The 19,065-nt window shown below is 40.2% G+C and overlaps 1 protein-coding gene across 1 annotated transcript in view; it reads right to left on the bottom strand.

The window, feature by feature from the left end:
• Positions 1-1,861: 1,861 nt before the first annotated feature.
• RTKN2 (rhotekin 2) overlaps positions 1,862-19,065 on the bottom strand; it is a 32,582-nt gene continuing 15,378 nt past the window's right edge. The window contains exons 7-12 of the mRNA XM_035138071.2: positions 18,352-18,446; positions 17,409-17,515; positions 14,848-14,979; positions 10,233-10,398; positions 9,368-9,475; positions 1,862-7,736 (exon numbers count right to left, since the gene is read on the bottom strand). Of these exons, the coding sequence (XP_034993962.2) occupies positions 7,192-7,736; positions 9,368-9,475; positions 10,233-10,398; positions 14,848-14,979; positions 17,409-17,515; positions 18,352-18,446 (1,153 nt within the window). The 3' untranslated portion in view covers positions 1,862-7,191. The remainder of the gene's footprint in view (positions 7,737-9,367; positions 9,476-10,232; positions 10,399-14,847; positions 14,980-17,408; positions 17,516-18,351; positions 18,447-19,065) is intronic.

The following is a 19,065-nucleotide window of genomic DNA, read 5'->3' as shown; positions in this document are numbered from 1 at the left end:
TGGAGTTTGCTTCCAAAGACATGCATGAGATTGACTCTGAAGTAGGTGGCTCAGGCAGAAACTAAAGCCTTAGAGAAGAAATCAAAGCCTGTGATTATGATTTGTTTAAGGTGCTTAATGGCTCCAGCAGAAGGAAGTACACTGTGGAATCTGTGTGTCTGATTTTGCCTGTGAGGCAGCTAGTTGCCTTTCACCACAGGTGCTCCATGAAAAGATACTGTGTTGTGGGGAGCCAAGCCACAACTGGACACAGTTGCTCACAGCCTGTTCCTCTGGCTTATGTAGTGTGCGGCAATTGTGGGCACATACTTTACTAAATCTTGAAGCCTTGTTGCCTTCTACGGTAATGTGTAAAGCAACGGCCTCCATTCAGTTTTCTAGCACACCCCATGCCAAGTAGTCAGGACAGGTAATAACTTTGATCAACCTTAAAATGAGTTTCAGAATCTTGCTTTATCATCAGGTCAATAGCAGAGATCAGCTTTTAGAAGCAAACATGTTGTCCTCATTGGTAGGGTTATTTTTCTTTTGAAGGTATATAAACATTTTGATAGCTGTCTTGATATAAAAAAATGTTCAAAGATTATTTTTCATGGAGTAAAAGCAATTTATGGCGATGTTTCGCAGACAGATCTTCATGTGCATATTGCACATATGGGAGATCTCAATTATGTCCATTTGGTAGTGGTTATATTAAGATATTATCCTATCTTCTTTCAGTATAATCCCTTGAAGCAAACTGCCGCAACTTTGCTCGCAATGTGATTTTCATTAAATCACTCATCTGCACTGACTTCCAGAGCACTATTTTTTTTATAAAAAAATCAATCCATCATACTTCAGCATTCTTCATAAACTCATAAATCAATCAAGTTTCCCCAAGATTGAAGTATCTGCCAAGCTTCTTGTAACAGTTTATTACAGTTCGTTGATGATAATTGGGCAAAAATATACTATGTCTGTGTTTGGCTCTAAAAGAGCAGAGGCATTTGAAGTATTTCATACAGCAAACAGCAGTTTCTGCCCTTTGAGCCCAAGAAAATTAACTAGGGGGGGGGATCATAGTTCACTGTTGACAACTCCCTACCCCGCCAAAAAGTGCTCAGGTGCCTGTTCTAATTGCCTGGCTCACTGAGCTAGCGCTCACATGTTAGGTGGCAAATGTATTTCCTGTGTTTATGCCAGGATTTTCTGCAACAAATATGCAGCGATTAACACACACACACACACAACTTTAAAACATCTATGTATCTGTGAATCCTGATTTGGGGCAACTAAACATGTTATGCAGGAAACACGACTGATGCATATACAGTACAGTGGTGTTTTCTCAGCAAAAGATTAAGTACCCCAAATAATTATAGCTGTTTAACTTTTTCTGAGCACAAGAACCATCCAGACCCAAGCCCATCTTCAGGGATATATATATATATATTCTTCAGGGATACACACACACACACACACACACACACACACACACACACACACACACACACCACACTTAACCATTCAATTGTAGCAACTCTAAAAAGGCAGGATAAAAATTTTAAACCCTGGCTAAATTATATGAAATGCTTATTTGTTCAATGCCCCTTTGCGTACCTTGGAGAATTTAGAAAACAGCAGAACATCCAGAGAATATTGTGCTCACTGAAGTATGCTAAAGTGAAATGAATGTCAGTTTACATAATATGTCCAATTACTTTTATGAATATTTCCTTTTTTTAGCACCATAATGGCTTATAGTCAGACTATTAGAAATGTAATTAACATTTACTATTGGATAGCTTTATCTCTTTGCCTTGTTGTTACAGCGAGGCCAACATACTGTTTACTCTTCTGTTCTAGCCCAGGGGATCTACTCAGCAGATTGTACAGTTTAAGAAATTAGCTAAGCCCAAAATAGTTCTTTTATTTCATAAAAGGCCAGGGAAGCATGATTTATAATTCTATAAATGTACTTGAAAACAAAACAAAACCATAGGTCAGTGTTAAAATGATGTATTTTATTGGGCCAACTGCATTGATTAGGAAAGCTGGGATACTTATTTTTTTTAAAAAAAACCCACCAACACAGTTATTCCAAGAAAAGAGCACTATTTTACATCTCCCTGTTCCCTCTTTCTTGGAGACCAACACAACAGTCAGTCTTATAACAAACACAGAAGTTTATTGTTCATACTCGTTTTATACATTATTTAAGTTTCTACATTTGTTATAATTCTTTCTTTTTTTTAAGTCTGACATACCTTGGAATAAAAAACAATACACATTTAGCAGCAAAAACCAATATCTACCAGGTCATCCACAGGCATTTCAAGTACAAAACTATCTACTTAGCATTAGTAGAAAATAGAAGCATATTACTCCCAAGCATAATTAAAACATGTAAACAAATTAAAGAAGTTTTTTTTAAAAAGCCTCGCACAAATAGTAATTCTACCTACATTGTCGAACCTTTAACAGAGTACCCAAGGCATTATTAACAGTTTGCACGTGCAATAGTGATGAGACATGAAAAACTGCAAGTTCTAGGCAGGGCGAGGTTCCACTTCCACAGCTAATGTAGTTTGCCCTCCCCTTACTTCAAAGTTGATTGCAATTAGAGAGACTTAAGAGATGCACATTCAGCTCAAGTGCAACATCAAACAACAAGTCACAGAGTAAACCTTCATATAAAATCATCTCAAATATTGTTATGGTTGGTATCCGCCTGTCTCAAGAGACAATGGAGGAGTGTCTCTTTTTTAAATGGGGACAGTTCACATGTTCAGCTTTCATCAAGCAGTAAGCCACTGCGGGGTAAGATTGTGAATGATGGACATGCATATGTAAAATCATTCCTTAAGAGCTTGATCAAAGAGGGCAGGGGGACAAATCGAGGGACTTTCAATACAGTATGAGAGATTATTAGACAGCATTGTTATCTAACATTTCTTTCATTCCATTCTCTCTCTAATGATCTTGCAGTTGTGTGCTTGAAGACCATCCCATTTTATTCTCACAACATCCCTGTGAAGATCAGTTAGGAGAGAGAAACTGGGCTCACGTCACTCATTGAGCTTCATGGGTGAGCACAGATAGTCTCTCTCTCTCTCTCTCTCTCTCTCTCTCTCTCTCTCTCTCTCTCACACACACACACACACACACACACACACACACACACCATCCTTGGGACTAAACACAATGAGGCTACCCTGGAGCCAATATCATACCTGTAGGCCAGGCATCCCCAAACTTTGGCCCTCCAGATGTTTTGGACTACAATTCCCATCTTCCCTGACCATTGGTCCTGCTAGCTAGGGATCATGGGAGTTGTAGGCCAAAACATCTGGAGGGCCGCAGTTTGGGGATGCCTGCTGTAGGCATTAGGTGTTTGGGAAAATAATAAAGTGTGAAGAAGTTTGTGGCACTACTTTGCTTCCCTGGCACTTCTTACTGGACCTTGGCTGGTAGACATATAAAGGCATGAAAATAAATCCAGGGCAGCCCTCTTCCAGGCAAAAATGCACTGTTAGTTTTCCATCTGAACATGTCTCATGGTGAATAAGAATTAATAGAATTCCACTACAGGGAAATTTATTGAATTTGATATCTCATGCTATGAACTAGACTATGCCCAAACGCACACATGACTCATACCAGCCTTGCAAATAATATCTGAAACCCTCCCTTCTGTCTTCTATAACCATGCCTGAACTTCAGTCTCCCACTCTTGATTTTGGAGAAATGAAAGTGATGCATCACTCAGGTCCTGGGACGCACAAAGTACCAGGAAAGGATTTTTTTGCTGCAATCTCACCTAGCACTTTAAGGACCAACAGTCGCAACTGCAACTGCATCCACACACCCTTTGTCCTGAGAAGTGAAGGTGGTCGCTGCCTCTTGCAGCCTTAATGGCGCCTGTGTGATGTGGAGCTACATCAATCTTTCCCAGGTACAGAAAGGGTACTGTGGCACCTTCAGCCTCAAGGAGGCAGCTGGGTGAAAAGTGCAACATCTAAGCGTGTTTATTGCACCTCTAATTGAGGAAGAATAGCTCCGATCCCAGCCATTCTGGGGACTCTATTCTCTCCTTGCTATTGTCCATGAGCAAGATGTCACTTTCATGAAGCTCTCTGTAGGCCTGTGGACACTGCTATTTATCAGGCAGAGATCCCAGCATGAAATCTCAAGCATATATGTACCCCATACCTACTGCCTCACCACAGGGAAGGGGTCACATCTGATTCAAACCGTGTTTCAAGGGTTTCTTCTTTTCTCTCCCTGCACCCTAAATGCTGCATCCAAATCCCACAATATTTTCCAAGGATTGATCCGCGGGGTCACGGAGATCCCAATGGTTAAATAAAGATGTGTCAGTCTAGATCAGATGCTACTCTCCCCGTTACAAAAGGGTTCGAGGTGGCGGATTCAAGACTGATACTCCTTACCACTTGAGCTCTCCCCACAGTAATGTCTGAGGACCAAGCTACACAAGCAGATCTGTGCCTTTAAATGCAAGTCTGCCCCATCATTTGTGCTCCAGAAGTCCATAGAGCTTCAGGGATTGCAATGAGAGTACCAGCACCTCCCCTTTGCTTAGATTGTGCCACTGTAACACCACCCCAGATTGTTCCTTCATTATATAATGGGACTAGCTACTTCCAAAGATATAAATGTTTATAAATCTTAGGGAAGCTATTGCTTGTTTCAAGATGGTGTACATGTCAAATGGCCAAAGAAGAAGAATGGGAGCCAATTATTTTGCTCCCATTCAGCCATGTTTTGACATTCTGAAAATATATCAAGAAGGAACAGTGATTTCCTCCCTAATAATTTTGTACAGTTTCTGCATGGGGAGCTGCCCCTCCCCTGGTAGGAAGATACAATGGTTTGACAATGTGGATAAAAATTCAATTTAATTAACTTCAGAGGATAAACTCTGTGGCTAAGAGCTGTCTTGCAAGTTCAGTCACAGTCACAAATGCTTTAGAACTGCATTTGCTAAATCAAGGCATCCTCTATGGACATATTTCATGGAGCTTCACTGTGCTAGTGTGGCTTGCTAATCAAATAAAGATGTAGGAATTTGGAATGCTTTGCACATTACTAATCTGTAGTTCAAGGCATGGAATAAAAAGCAAATATCAATAAGCTCAGCATATTCCTGAGAGTCTTAAAATTGAGAAGATTGCTTAATTGGCACTCCCTACTGCTAACAGAAATATGCCAATTAAAAGGATTCTGGTATACTCATTAAGGGATTAGAGAGCATTAATGTCATACTAACCCTCTGCTACATTATCTTTATTCTGTTCCTCTAAGAGTAGCTAAAAAGCAAAACAGGTGATCCTGAAATTATAGCTCCTCCAAACTATATAATGTACTTTCTATGTTACACAACTTCACAATGCAATGAACTAATACATTGGTTAAAACCATACCTGCTCAGATTTCAGTAAGACGTTAACACACAGTAAATTTTTGTAATCTAATTCATACAATCTAACTAAAAAGAAGCTGCCATTTCTGCATTCAAATTCAAACACTTAAAGAGGAAAACAATGGGATTTTAAACAGGCCAAGATATATATATTTAAAAACACCTTCCAAATTTATACACACCATCAGTTTCAGTTTAAGCTTATTGTTCTGGGAAGGGGAAATCAATTTTATTTGAAAATATGTGTTCATTTCCTCTACCTAGTTTCTGCTTACAATGCAGAATCTCTTTTCCTGCAGATATGAATGTGTGTTGCTTTCTACAATTCAGACACAGATCATAGAATTGTAGGGTTGTTTAGAGGAATATTATCTAAAATACTAAAGACAGTATTTCTCCCACCTGTCAATGAGGAGTGGATTATGATGCTGTCATTTTAAATACAACTGAAAACATTAACAGCCCCAAATGGCATTGGGGGTCTTCAAATGTCTTAAGAATTGTGGACTTGACTACTGTCTCAGCCCAGCACTTATGCATACACAGCTACCTCATATTCAGGATTACTATTGCACAAAGCCAGGAAAATAAAGAAAATATATCTAAGAAATGTAAGTCTAAGAGATACTTGTTCACTGTGCTAATAAAGCAATAAAAGGTTTTTTTAAAAAATTAATAATAATAATAATGAAAGACTAGAAGTCTCTGCATATGCTTAAATTACCAGGTAAGCCCAGCTACAGAACCTGGGAAATCCTGACAGACTAGAAATGTAGTACAAAGTCCTGAGGGAATGGGCAAGGGAATGAGTTTCATTACAGGTCGTTCCCACAGGGATTTCAAATCGCATCTGACACTGCACAATTCACCTGACTTTGGAAGCGCTATGGGAAACTCCTTACAAACTCTAGCTGTGTGTCACTTGGGCAGGGGCGGGGTTAAAGCTAGAGGAAGGGGGCAAGAACAAACAGCTTCACAGGAGGACGGGGTGGTAAACAATCAGGTACAGTGGTACCTCGGGTTACGAACACGATCCATTCCGGGATGCAGTTCGTAACCCAAAATGGTCGGAACCCGAAGCGCCATTTTGCGCACACCGGTTCTGCACATGCGCAGAACACATGTGCGGCAAAAATACTTCCGGGTTTGCGGAGTTCGTAACCCGAGGTGTTCGTAACCCGAGGTACGACTGTACTTTATTTTCTTCAAACTCTTTTGTAAGACCATTCATGAAGAGCCAGAGTAAAAAATAAATAAATAAGACATTCCTATTACTGTGAGGGTCTAGAGACTGGTCCCATAGACTTCTATGGGCAGAGTCCAACAGCATCTGTGGTTAATTCTGACAACACAAGGAAGAATTTTATTCTCCTCAAGTTAAGTGCCTGCTCAAAAACCTGTCGTAAATTTGAGATTGTTTATTTGAAATGCAATATGGGGAAAATGTATGGGTCGAGTTATACAGAGGCTTTTTGGGGGGGAGAACAGTTTAAGTCTATCAGAAGGTTCTCCATCATTTAAAAAACCAAAACCCTGCTGATTTGTATCTTTGTTGAGGAATCTCTTTACACACTGGCGATGTCAAGCAGAGCACAATTTGGGGACAGGATGGAAGGAGAGGTGTTTCCTTTGCTATAGTCTCAATCACCTGGCTGTGTGTTGAAAATAAATATGTTAACACTTCAGGAACTCTGGCGAAAGACAGATAGTGAACATGGCCAACACTCCCTTTGCCCCCGTAATTCTGAGCAAACCAAACATTAGTCCTACACCTGCGAATGAAAATAGATTCTAGGCTCAAGCATCTCTTTGACCAACCTCTGCCTAGGAGCAGGAATGGGTTTGTCGCTATTATCAACCTTTGTACCTGAATCGGCAGGATTTTCATTGTCAGCGAAGGTACCTTTCTGCCAAGGAGTTGGTTTGCGGGGAGCTGCAATAGGTTGTTTGAAGTGAGGAACAGAAGATGAGCTGGAACCAGGAGAATTGTTTTTATGAGAATTATTCCAGATGTTTTCCTTGCCCAATTGATCTGACATTGTCTGTGCTCCTGTGGTGTATGGCGGCTGATCAGATGGTGGAAGGGGTGCTCTTCTCTTCTTGCCCTTCCCTTCACTAGGGCTTATGTGCTCTTCTTTTGCTCCTGGAAGCAGGCTTTTCTGCACAAGCATGTGGTGAGAACCGTCAAACATGGCTGCCCATGAAGGTGGCAAACATTCTTGTTGGCCAATCGGCAGCTCCCCATTGACTTCCTCAACTTTTCGTTGCACTGTATCGGGGAACGCTTCCTGTTTTACTGGGGAATCAATGCCTATCACATTTTAAAAGACAACATAAAATTCTTATTACATTGATACTTAGCTGCATTATTGAGCCCAGTGTTTAAGCCTTACCACGACGATATAAAAACATGCACACCTTTATGGAAAACAAGACCCTAAAATTGTCCTGGGCAGCAGAAATACCTGTACTTTTACACATCAACAAAACACACATCATAATATTATGAATGCAGCCAATTATGGCTTTACTGTCCACTGTACAGCAGGCTTCATTAGGTGGAATACTTTACCTTGTAAAATCAGCAGCAGGAGCTTAAACTATTGTGGATCTTCATTAATTTTTACTGAATTCTTAGCACTGTCCAGGGAGCAGGGAGATTATATTGAATGCCAATGCTTAACAAGAACCTCCTTTCATTTTGAAGAGTATAAATGTGGTTTATTACTCATTTTCTTTAAAAACTACAATGCAATTTTCATGCTGTACCTCCATATTTGACTCTTGATTTACTTGTGGCCACTTAAAACACTGTTCAAATATTACTCTGCTTCTAGACCGTTTCAATGCACAGCACAGTAATCAATATAACAATTTTTACAGCCTCAAGGGCAGGGGGTCAACAAACTGTTGCTGAGCTTGGGAGCAAACCATTATTTTCTACTGCTAGTCAGCTGCAAAGTCAATTTTATTCATAACATGTCCCAGAGTAAGGTAATTTTAGACTGATCAGAAAGATGGTTCCAATCCCCTTACCAGCAGAGGCAAATGGGGTGTTCTTATAATATAGCTGGAATAGAAGCATCCAGAAACAATAATAATACTTCACGTGTATATAGCAACCCAAATGAGGGGTCAAACAATGGGAGACAATGCCTTGCCTACAACATCCCAGTGAGTCGCCAAAACCAAGCCAATGGATTCAAATGATAAGAAAGGAGATTCCAACTAAACATTTGGAAGAACTTTCTGGCATTAAGAGCTGTTCACCAGTGAACAGTTGACCTCAGAAGGTGGTGGATCCTCCTTCACTGGAAGTTTTTAAAGAGAGGTTGGATGGCCATCTGTCAGGGATTCTTTACCTGTGATTCCTGCATTGCAGGAGTTTGGACCAGACAGCCCTTGGGATCCCTTCTAACTCTACAACTCTATGACTGTACGAGTGAAGGCGGACATGGAATTCAAACCAGGAACCCCCAATTTATTGCACGGCATCTTAGCCACTCTGCTTCTCAGGTCTGTGCTTGGTCAAGATGGATCTAACCAGTTGCAACATTATACATAGTAAACTAGAGAACAAGAAATTTACCAAACTGCAAATACCATGCAAAATTATCAGTTGCTGCCAAACAGTTATTCAGCCTAAGAACAACAGGACTTACTCTCAGTTAATTATGCACAGGGTTGAACTGAGTGGGGCAGCCCTGTGTGCAGCCACAAAATCTGCTCCCAAGGTTTGGAGAACCCCATGAGAACAGATTTTATAAACATGTAGAGGGCTCGGGTGGGGAAATAAGGTTGCATTCCCCCTTCACTGGGGGGGGGGGGAGATGAGAGTTATGCAAGAACAGAAATTGATTCAACCTCCATAGAGATTATAAAACAGAGGCACAATAGGTTGTGTCCAGTATTGCTTCAAATACCTTGCTATCTCCCACTTACTCATATCTCGGTAAACTGAAGTAGCCTCTTTTGTCAAGAACAATGGTGGTTTCCGTGGTGACATAATCTCAATTTTCATGAATTCTTCACAACAGTGTTTCCACTGGCCTAAAAGGAAATCAGAAAGCAATGAGAGGAAGTCAAAATACTCCACTTTTTATAATTTTATCTGGTTAATAATGCCCCAAATAGGAAACTGTTTCATAAATGCTGCATTAACTCTTTTACAATTCCTCCAGATTGCTAGCTGACGAAGATCTGGACGCTTCCAATAATGCCATAATCTCTCAAGCAAGTACTATACCTTTGCAGTGGCAAAGTAAGCTTGGATTTCTCAGGCTTCCAACATGGGAACAAGACAATCAATTCTCACAGCATGACCAAGTCCCAATCTTTACAATTTATACCTTAATACTGTTACTGTCAGATATTTCAGCTTGACATAAATATTCATTTATTTTATTGCAAATCACTGTGATGGAGGGGGAAGAAGAGGCACACTGAAACCTTAGTAGAAGGCTCTGCTCAGCAGTATAAACGGTTATGAGATGTATTTGGGGGAGGGAAACTTTTATACCACCCCGCTAAAACATTTCCCCAATAGATGATTTCCCAATCGTCTTCTTTCCGAGCCTCCAGAATATCAAGGGAATAAAGCAATGAAGGATCAGATTATCAAAGTTAAAAGATTTCCTGCTCTTCCTCTGAAGAACATACTACCTAATGTGCTGTGGAACAGAGAGCTTTTTTTATTTTATTCTCCTTGCAAATGACAGGATTGTTATGCAATGTGAGTTCAAAATGTTCAGTGCATTCTTTGAACATACATAGGCACTCCTGTACAAAAGGAGACGGCGCTACTTACTGAAATCATAGAAGTGCTGCCAGAAAGCTTCCATCCAGTTATAAAGGTCTTCCCGGCTTTCAACTGCAAAAATCTGAGTCACAGTTTCACCAGCCTCAGGGTTGATAACAGAAAAGTTATTGGAGTTTATCGGGGCATCTTTATCCACAGCACGAATTCTGGTTTCCTAAATGTTATATAAATACAGAGTGAAACTATAATGTTCTCTCACTCACTCACCCACTCACTCTCACACACACTACAACTTTAATCAAATAGAAAAATCATAGGTTACATGACAGTTGTCAGCTAGGCACTATGACTGCAATTTTCAAGGTGATGCTATATGGACATTAATTCTGCTTAAAGAAGAACTCAAATTAAAAAGGTATGCAATAAAGTAAGCATATTTAGAACATATTTCATAATGGGCAGGAGGAGACATCATTTGGATGGTTCTAAACAGGATTGCTTTTTAGATTGCTCAGATTCAGAAAATTGAGGCATATTTCATATCAGTTAAAATTTGGTATCAATTAAAGTGATATCTGTTGCTGAACTGATTGAATTATCATATTGACAAACTTTCCCCAAGTAACCTGTATGATGTTCCCAACTACTCACTGGCATATCCTTGAACTACTCTGTCTTCCTGTCTCGTACTTGTTAAGAACACAAAGACCAGTTTCACCTCCTGAACTGGCTTCAGTGCTATTTTAAACATATATTGCAACAACAATGGAGAAACTGGAGCTCTTTAAACTGTCCAATACCTACGAGTCTAACTGCATTGTTGCAACCAAATTTTCTGTGATTTCCAAAAGTAGGCCTGTCAACCAAGAGATTTTGAGACGTCAATTACAGCTCCTCTCCCCCCCCCCCTTCTTTGCAATCAGTTACATTTTACAATGACATATTTATTCAGGAGAAACTGACTAGATCCAAAGAGGTACATAAACTGAGTAGTATCCAGAAAAGTATGGGGGGACGGACGTCCATTTGCACAGTTAAGTTTACTGCTTAATCCATTTCTTCTGCAGCTCATTCCATCACCTGAAAAGCCACTCTTGAGGATGTGAGTGGAGGGGGGGCAGCTCTTGCAAAGAGAAGCCCCTTTCTGTTTGCACTCTGGATTTCAGTCACTGTTTAGAGCAGGAGTGGCTAACCTGTGGCCCTCCAGATGCTGCTGAACTACAACTCCTATAATCCCCAACCATTGCCCATACTGGAGTCCAACAACACTTTGAGGGTCACAGATTGTTTAGCTATACAACATTTTCCCACAGAAGTTACCCTGCCTGCCTGGACACATTTTCCATTACCAGCTCCTTTACAACTGGAACACCATCTGTGATAGTGCGCTTTACAATGTACTACAAGAACTGTTTGCTCCCACTTGGACCTGCCCAGGTGTTCTCCAAGGGTTCCATTGTGAGTTCCCCTACTGTCGGAGGCAATGCAGGTGGGGCCTTTCAGTGATGAGGCCTCTCTTGGCATATTGCCTGGCAGTTACTATTGCTCTTTCAGTGCCAGGTAAAATATATTTTTATGTATGCAGGCTTTCTAGATGTTGTTTGAAGTAGCAGCTTTTACTTTTGCTTGGCTCTGGTTTTGCTATTTTACAATTAGTTAGTGTATTTCTGGTTACAATATTTTTAATCTTTGATCTGTGAGCTGCTCTGGGAATAGCTGTGTGGTGGCACAGATGAAGACTAAAATAGAAATACCTGAATTAAAACAACAACCCACCACCCTAATCATGCAGGTGAGAGCTGATAATATGGACCCCAACCCTGGAGTCTGCATTGATTTTGTGGTTTGGGCCAACATGATCAGGCCTTGCCCACGCAGCTGGGCCATTTAAACATTATCCAAGATTCTCACAGAAAGGCAGTGCTCTCATGCAGCCAGTGTGACCTTCACACTCAGTTAAGAACACACCTTTAAAAGACAAATCCTGCAGCCAAGCTGGTGCCAAATATATTGCTCTGCTTTCCTTTGGACCACATCAGTAAGGCTGCGAGGTGGGTCCTGTCATCTGGGCAGGCCAGGACCTCCAAGCACACTGCTCAGGCTTACACCCCAGGGAGGTCACTTCGGTGCTGCTAATGCATGGTTGGACTTCACCCCCAGAGGCACAATCCATTGTCTCTCGAGATGCAGGAATGCCAACAACAGTCATTCTGATTAAGTGATGCATGCTTTGAGACCTATTTAAAATTAGGCTGCAATTCCACAAATGGTTTCACGTGCCCAATACCCCATTGATTACAATCGAATGTACCACATTGAATTGAACAAGACGGCAACCTAATTATCTCAGCCACTTACATTTTTTTTTGATAATTCATGTCATCCAACAATCTCACCATTGCAATAACAAAAATAAACCTTCTTCACAAGAAGACAGACATTAAACCAATCTCTTTATAAAGCCCAGAAACCTACTACTATAGTTATATAGACAGGAGGATTTATCTGTTCTTATTTAATCCCATTTCACTTCAAACACACATCCCCTTTTCTGTGGTCTGTCTGTCAGTTCACACCAGTAAAGATTAAATATGTAACTAGGAAAAGTAAGTCACATATATTGTCATGGGGGTAGGGGTGCGGAATTCCAGGGCTGACAAGTCTTTGAAAAATCTGCAAAATATTATTGATGGGGTATATTTAAAAAAAATACTGGAGGAGCTGTTTGAAATACAAACACAGCTGTTTGTAGCTTATCTGATGAATTTGCTCATTTAAATTTTTCATTCTAAAAATAGGAGATTAAGTAATTCATCCATAAATGCTGTGTCCTATTAATGCAGGTAACCATAGATACCAGTATAAAATTAAGTCAAATAGATTTACATTTGACAGGTTAGAACTTGAAGCAACCCAGTGACATAAGTTCATTTAGTGTTTGCTATGTATCTTATGCCGCAAATGCATTTATAAAACAAAAGTGATTCTCAAGTAAGAGACATTTTATACTTCATTTGATTATTTAAGTGATGGAAGATGCTAACTTCAGCAGTAATAGGTCGGTATGTTTCTGAAGCGGTAATACATTATGCAACAGATGGGATGTATCCAAGGAACTGCATATTAAGCATGCTATTTAAAGTGCCCACAAGCTCTCTCCAGCATAACACACAGGTCTAAATGTATTGTCAGTCCTTTGACACAATACTGTCCCCACTTTTGACTAAGAAATAGTGAATACACTTGTCTCTCAGAGACTAAACAAACAACTTAAGGTGTGGCAGTGTATGCTAAGTCTTTCAATTAAGTGGAGACTGAGGTTGCAATCCTAAACTCACTTACTGGGGATTAAGCCACATTGAACAAAGTGGACTTGCTTCTGAAGAAATGTGAATAGGCTTGATCAACCAGTACGCTGCAAAATTTATGGAAGTCAATAACTTATTCGCCCCTTGGGTTAAACATGTTGAAAGATGTTGCTCACTCTATGGTTTAGTTATCTGCCCTCACATGGTTCACTCAAGCAGGATGTTCTAGCACAGAGGTTTCCAATTATACCATCTCAGTACTGGAAAGTTGCTGTGTTCAGGTCCTACCATTCACACTTACCTGGCAGTGGTATGGGTGCTGCTTCCCTGAAACTTCTTCCTATAGCACCTTAGGACAGGTTGGATATAGAAACCACACCAATGAACCAACTGCACAGTTCTTTCCCACAATTAATGAAGGAAGAAGCATGTAGTTTGCCCCATTCATGCAATTCCTATCTATATCATCTCTCCTAGATACACATGAATAGATAAGTATGACGCCTTCCAGTATCCTGTTGGTTACTGGTGTGTGTGTGTGTGTGTGTGTGTGTGTGTGTGTGAGAGAGAGAGAGAGAGAGAGAGAGAGAGAGAGAGAGAGAGAGAGAACGAACTGAGTCAAAAACTAGGTTTTAAATTCTGTACTTAAGCATATGTGACATGGAGACAGCAGAGAAAGTGGTTCCCAACCTTTTTTTGGCCATGCCCCGCCTAAGCATCTCTAAAGTCCTGATTTCCCCCCCCCATTTGTCATATAATTCTTATTATTCAAAAAGTGAACTCCTGTTCACATGGAGGAAGCCTAAAAGGCCATTCACTGTTAATAACTCATTCTCAAATTTCCACCCTTAAAAATCAAATTGACCCCCTGTGAGGCATGTGCCCTACATTGGGAACCACAGATATATATAAAATATATGCAGCCTTTATGGCAGGGCGCAATCTCCCCATGGATCAAAAAAGCAAAACTTGTATATGGCTGTAGTATCAATGACCTGAAAAGCATCTTTGCAGTAGTAGCCATCTTTGCATTTTGTTGGAAGCCACCCAGAATGTCTGGGGAATCCCAGCCAGATGGGTGGGGTATAAATAATAAATTATTATTATATTCAAATTATAGCAGAAAAAACAGAAAGCGGACTGTCAAAAAGAGCTGCAGTTATTGGTAACTGAGGTTCCAATTAGAGACTCAGAAACTGTGCCCCTGAAGCTTTCATGCAATGCTACTCTTAGCTCCCACACCTGGCATGGAAGGAATTCCATCACCTAAGACACAAATAGCATTTCCAGTTCAGCTTAACAACATACAAAAGGAGCACTGTAACTTAGCTTGAGTAGCAGATGTTATATTTTACCTTGTTGACAGAAACTGTCAAAGTCGGCTCCACTTTAGCTTCTGCTTCTTCTGGTGTACAATAACAAAGGAGTTTGCCACCTCTCAGTACACAGTAAAGTTTCCTCCATCCAGTCACATTCCCTATCTTTTGCTGTAAGAAAGCAAACACTTTTAGCATAAGTTTTACTTCCCAATGAACTACATTTTCTTGGGGGAATAATAAATGGTACACAATATGCATTAAAAAGAGACCACTCAACTGCTCAGATTGCAGTTGTCCGTATAATAATTTGAGAAGAAAATTTCACACAAGGGCTAAAGCAAATATCACCAAAGACTGGTCATCTCGTGATATTTCGTAATGATCGCAACAGTATCAATTATGCAAATAACTGTTTAGATGCAAATCTACCATTGTTAATGACATGATTTAGCTTTCTCTGGACTCAGCTAGACTGGTAAAGAAAACTGATTTACAACACTTTAAACTGAAACACTTCTTTGATGTGTCTAGATGCAGCCTCTTTCTATAAATAAATTATATATACACATTTCCATTTTATGTTATTTATCAATCCAGTCTGCTCCTCTGCATTGTGTATCTAAGTTCCAACATCCATTCACAAGGCATTTTAACAGCTGAAGATTACTCATTAGCTTATGTCTTAATAATTTACTGGTAGGTAAAATAGCTTGTTTTAAAAAACTAGACAACTAGGAATTTTCACAGACAATACTGAATGGCAATAAAGATGCAACATCTTTTATTCCATTAACAGATCTTCAAAATTGAGAAGCAGTAATATCCCCCCAAAAAACCAAGTTAGTATAAAAACGTGAGAGGGAATTAAACACAAATGTTACTTGTGGCAACAAGAAGTCGTAAAAGGAACAGACACTTCTGTAAATAAGCCCATAAAACATCCATTAATTGGACATATTTAAGATTCCCAAATGATTAAATGTCCTTGCCTGCCCAATAATGCTGGGCAGCAAATTGATTCTGGGTGAAAATAGGTCGCTGTTTTTATAGTCAAAGATATTCCTTCCTCAATTTGCCAGTCACATTTCTGCTCTATTCACTAGAGCTCTGATTATTACCATAAGATCAGAGAATAACCTATCCTCCCCAGTTTCCATGGGCTCCCAAGATTCTTTGCAAAAAATAATGATAATGATAATTATTATTATTATTAATAGTAATAATAATAATACATTCCACTGTGCAGGGGGTGAGTACTGCTGCTTTTGGGGCTAACTATATTTTTATGCATTACCTATAGAAAGGGTAGTTTCATAGTAACCACTGTAACGATTGTAAGTGTCTTTACATAGTATTTTGCATTTTAGTCAATATTATTTAACTCTCGTTAACATTAAACTATTTCTTAGTTAACTGCCTTGATCTTCACTACAAAAATAATCAAAAACATATTACTGACCGTTTAAATGCTTTTTTGTTATTGCATTACAAAACATGTACCAGTAACAGTTTTGCAACCTAAAGAATTTATCTGTAACTCGGGTAAGTGTTTTCTTTAAAAGTATGTATCAAAACATTTTTCCATCTACAGCGATACACATAAAGAGCTAACATTTTATGTGCAAGTGTCAAACTTATGGTGATGTTTATTGGAAACGGTGAAGAAAAGGGAAATGACCTGGGTCCAACATAACGTGGCACATGTAGCATGTAACAATTCACTGATATACACTCACACATAAATTCCTCCAAAGCAAGACCCTGTGCATGTGATACTGGTCAGCATCAAGTCCACGTGGGAAGTTGTAATATTCAAGGGAATTTACACTTATCTATGGCAACACCCTAATGATTTGTTACTTTTCAACCCAATGTTTATCATTGTAGTTATCATGTCATGGAAGTCCCCGTTTTTATTGTTATTTTAAAAAGAGGATTTCACATTAACGAATATAATACTGCATCACCTGGCTAACAAATTTTCCTTTCAATCTTCCAGTCTCAACCTCAACAATGATACAATTGCCAACTGACACCAGTAAGTCAGGGGCCGCTTCTGCTTCTGCACTTTATTTCAGCATAATCACTTTTCCTATAGGGATATTATTGCCCGTGTTTGTGGTGTTCATTTTAAATTATGTTAAAATTCATTTAGATTTTGTGTTCAAAGCTGCCTTCAACAGTTTACAGGGTTGTACTGTGGGTTAAACTACTGTGCCGCTTGGGCTTGCCAATCAGAAGGTTGACAGTTCAAAACCCCGCAACGGGGTGAGCTCCCGTTGCTCGGTCCCAGCTCCTGCCAACCTAGCAGTTCGAAAGCACGTCGAAGTGCAAGTAGATAAATAGGTGCCTACAGAGGGAAGGTAAACGGCGTTGCAGTGTGCTACTCTGCTTTGCCAGAAGCGGCTTTGTCATGCTGGCCACATGACCTAGAAGCTGTATGCTGGCTCCCTCGGCCAATAACGAGAGATGAGCGCCTCAACCCCAGAGTCGGTCACGACTCTGGACCTTTACCGTTATGTTTACATCAACCAGTAACATTTATGTTACACTTACACACACACACACACACACAGTATAATTATTATACAATTTACCTGTTGACTCAGAAATCCAGTCATCATATTCTTGGTCATGCAGTATGGTTGGGCAATTAGACGACAACACAGGCTGCCATACAATGGAAGCCAAAAAGAAGATTCCTCTAAAAAGAAAGTCATGACCATTGCATATTGTTAGATTAGTCATTACTCAATAGGAATTATTTTTTTACCAATAGTTGATTACAAGACATGGAACAAAGACTGGAGCCAGCATTTGAATTTATAACACTACAGGATGAGATCTCCATCACACAGGACTAGAGAGAACCAAAGAACAGTAGACCGTTTGGACAACAAAGATTTCTTTGACAAAAAGCACACCTGAATCCACCCTGTTTATCCTCTTGTTTCTTCAACATGATCTTAAGCGATCATCACCTCATACATTTCATTTACCAAACAAATTCTCATTCCTTACACCTCCTCATACAAAAGTCAGCTCGAGAGAGTTGCTGGTCAGCTGCTGAATGTAGAAGCTGACTTAAAAAGGTAAAGGGACCCTTGACCGTTAGGTCCAGTCGCGGACGACTCTGGGGTTGCAGTGCTCATCTCGCTTTACTGGCCAAGGGAGCTGGCGTACAGCTTCCGGGTCATGTGGCCAGCATGACTACGCTGTTTCTGGTGAACCAGAGCAGCGCACGGAAACGCCCTTTACCTTCCCGCCAGAGCGGTCCCTAATTATCTACTTGCACTTCGAAGTGCTTTCGAACTGCTAGGTTGGCAGGAGCAGGGACCTAGCAACATGAGCTCACCCTGTCGTGGGGATTCAAACCGCCGACCTTCTGAAGGTAGCTTTTCTCCCTGCTATCTTAAGGTTTGCTATCTTAACATTTGGCAGGACACGAGGCAAGGAAAACAATCGCTACATTTGAGTACTATGAAATCAAGTTGGAATATTCTACTCAAACATCATTTATCTTATTGACTCTGAACTTACCATCTCCCACAGCAGTAAGGCTGTGGGTCTTGAAATTGTTGTTGACACTCTCCAACCCCAAAGATGCATGTGCCAGCAAATTGTATTTTGCACCCCTGGTAAAGATAGGTTTATTTCAGTATTGTGCACAAAATGTCAAAGTTCAGTTAATTCAAAGGCAGCTGTATTTTTGATCTTTGCTCCTTATTATATTTAAAGTACATTTTGGAAACTGTGCTCACTAGACTTGAGTGCATCATGCAGTAACATTGCTCCATTGTGTGAACTGGGAGCCCCCTTTCTGGAATGGAGTTTTTTTGTTTTTTTGTTTGTTTGTTTTTACTTCTGAAGGCCCCTGGGCCCACCACTATTTCAATTAGAAATGTGTTTCTTAAAGTTGTAAACACTGATTGCCTTACAAGAAACCGTTTTTTTCCCTTTCACTTTGACTGCTGTTTGAACCCATTATACACTCCAGCTCTCCCTATATGCTGCTGCAAGGTTATAGGTTTCATCCTACTTTGCTTTGAAGGGGATTCCCCTTTTAGGAACACACTAGACATGGCTTTCAGCGTGTTTTTTGATTAACAAATTGCTGGCTTGTCCGGGGATGGGGGGCAGAGATGGGTGGCAATCAAGGCTGGAACTGTGGTGTAGGGTGGGAATCAAGGGGCCTCACACCTTCTGGTTCATTGAGAAAAAAGCTCCTGGTTACACCCAAAGGAGTTCAGACCC

Source organism: Zootoca vivipara, chromosome 5 (assembly GCF_963506605.1).
Source record: "Zootoca vivipara chromosome 5, rZooViv1.1, whole genome shotgun sequence".
Lineage (NCBI taxonomy): Eukaryota > Metazoa > Chordata > Lepidosauria > Squamata > Lacertidae > Zootoca > Zootoca vivipara.
Note: the sequence above shows the minus strand (reverse complement) of the source record. Positions and strands in the feature narration are given on the sequence as shown.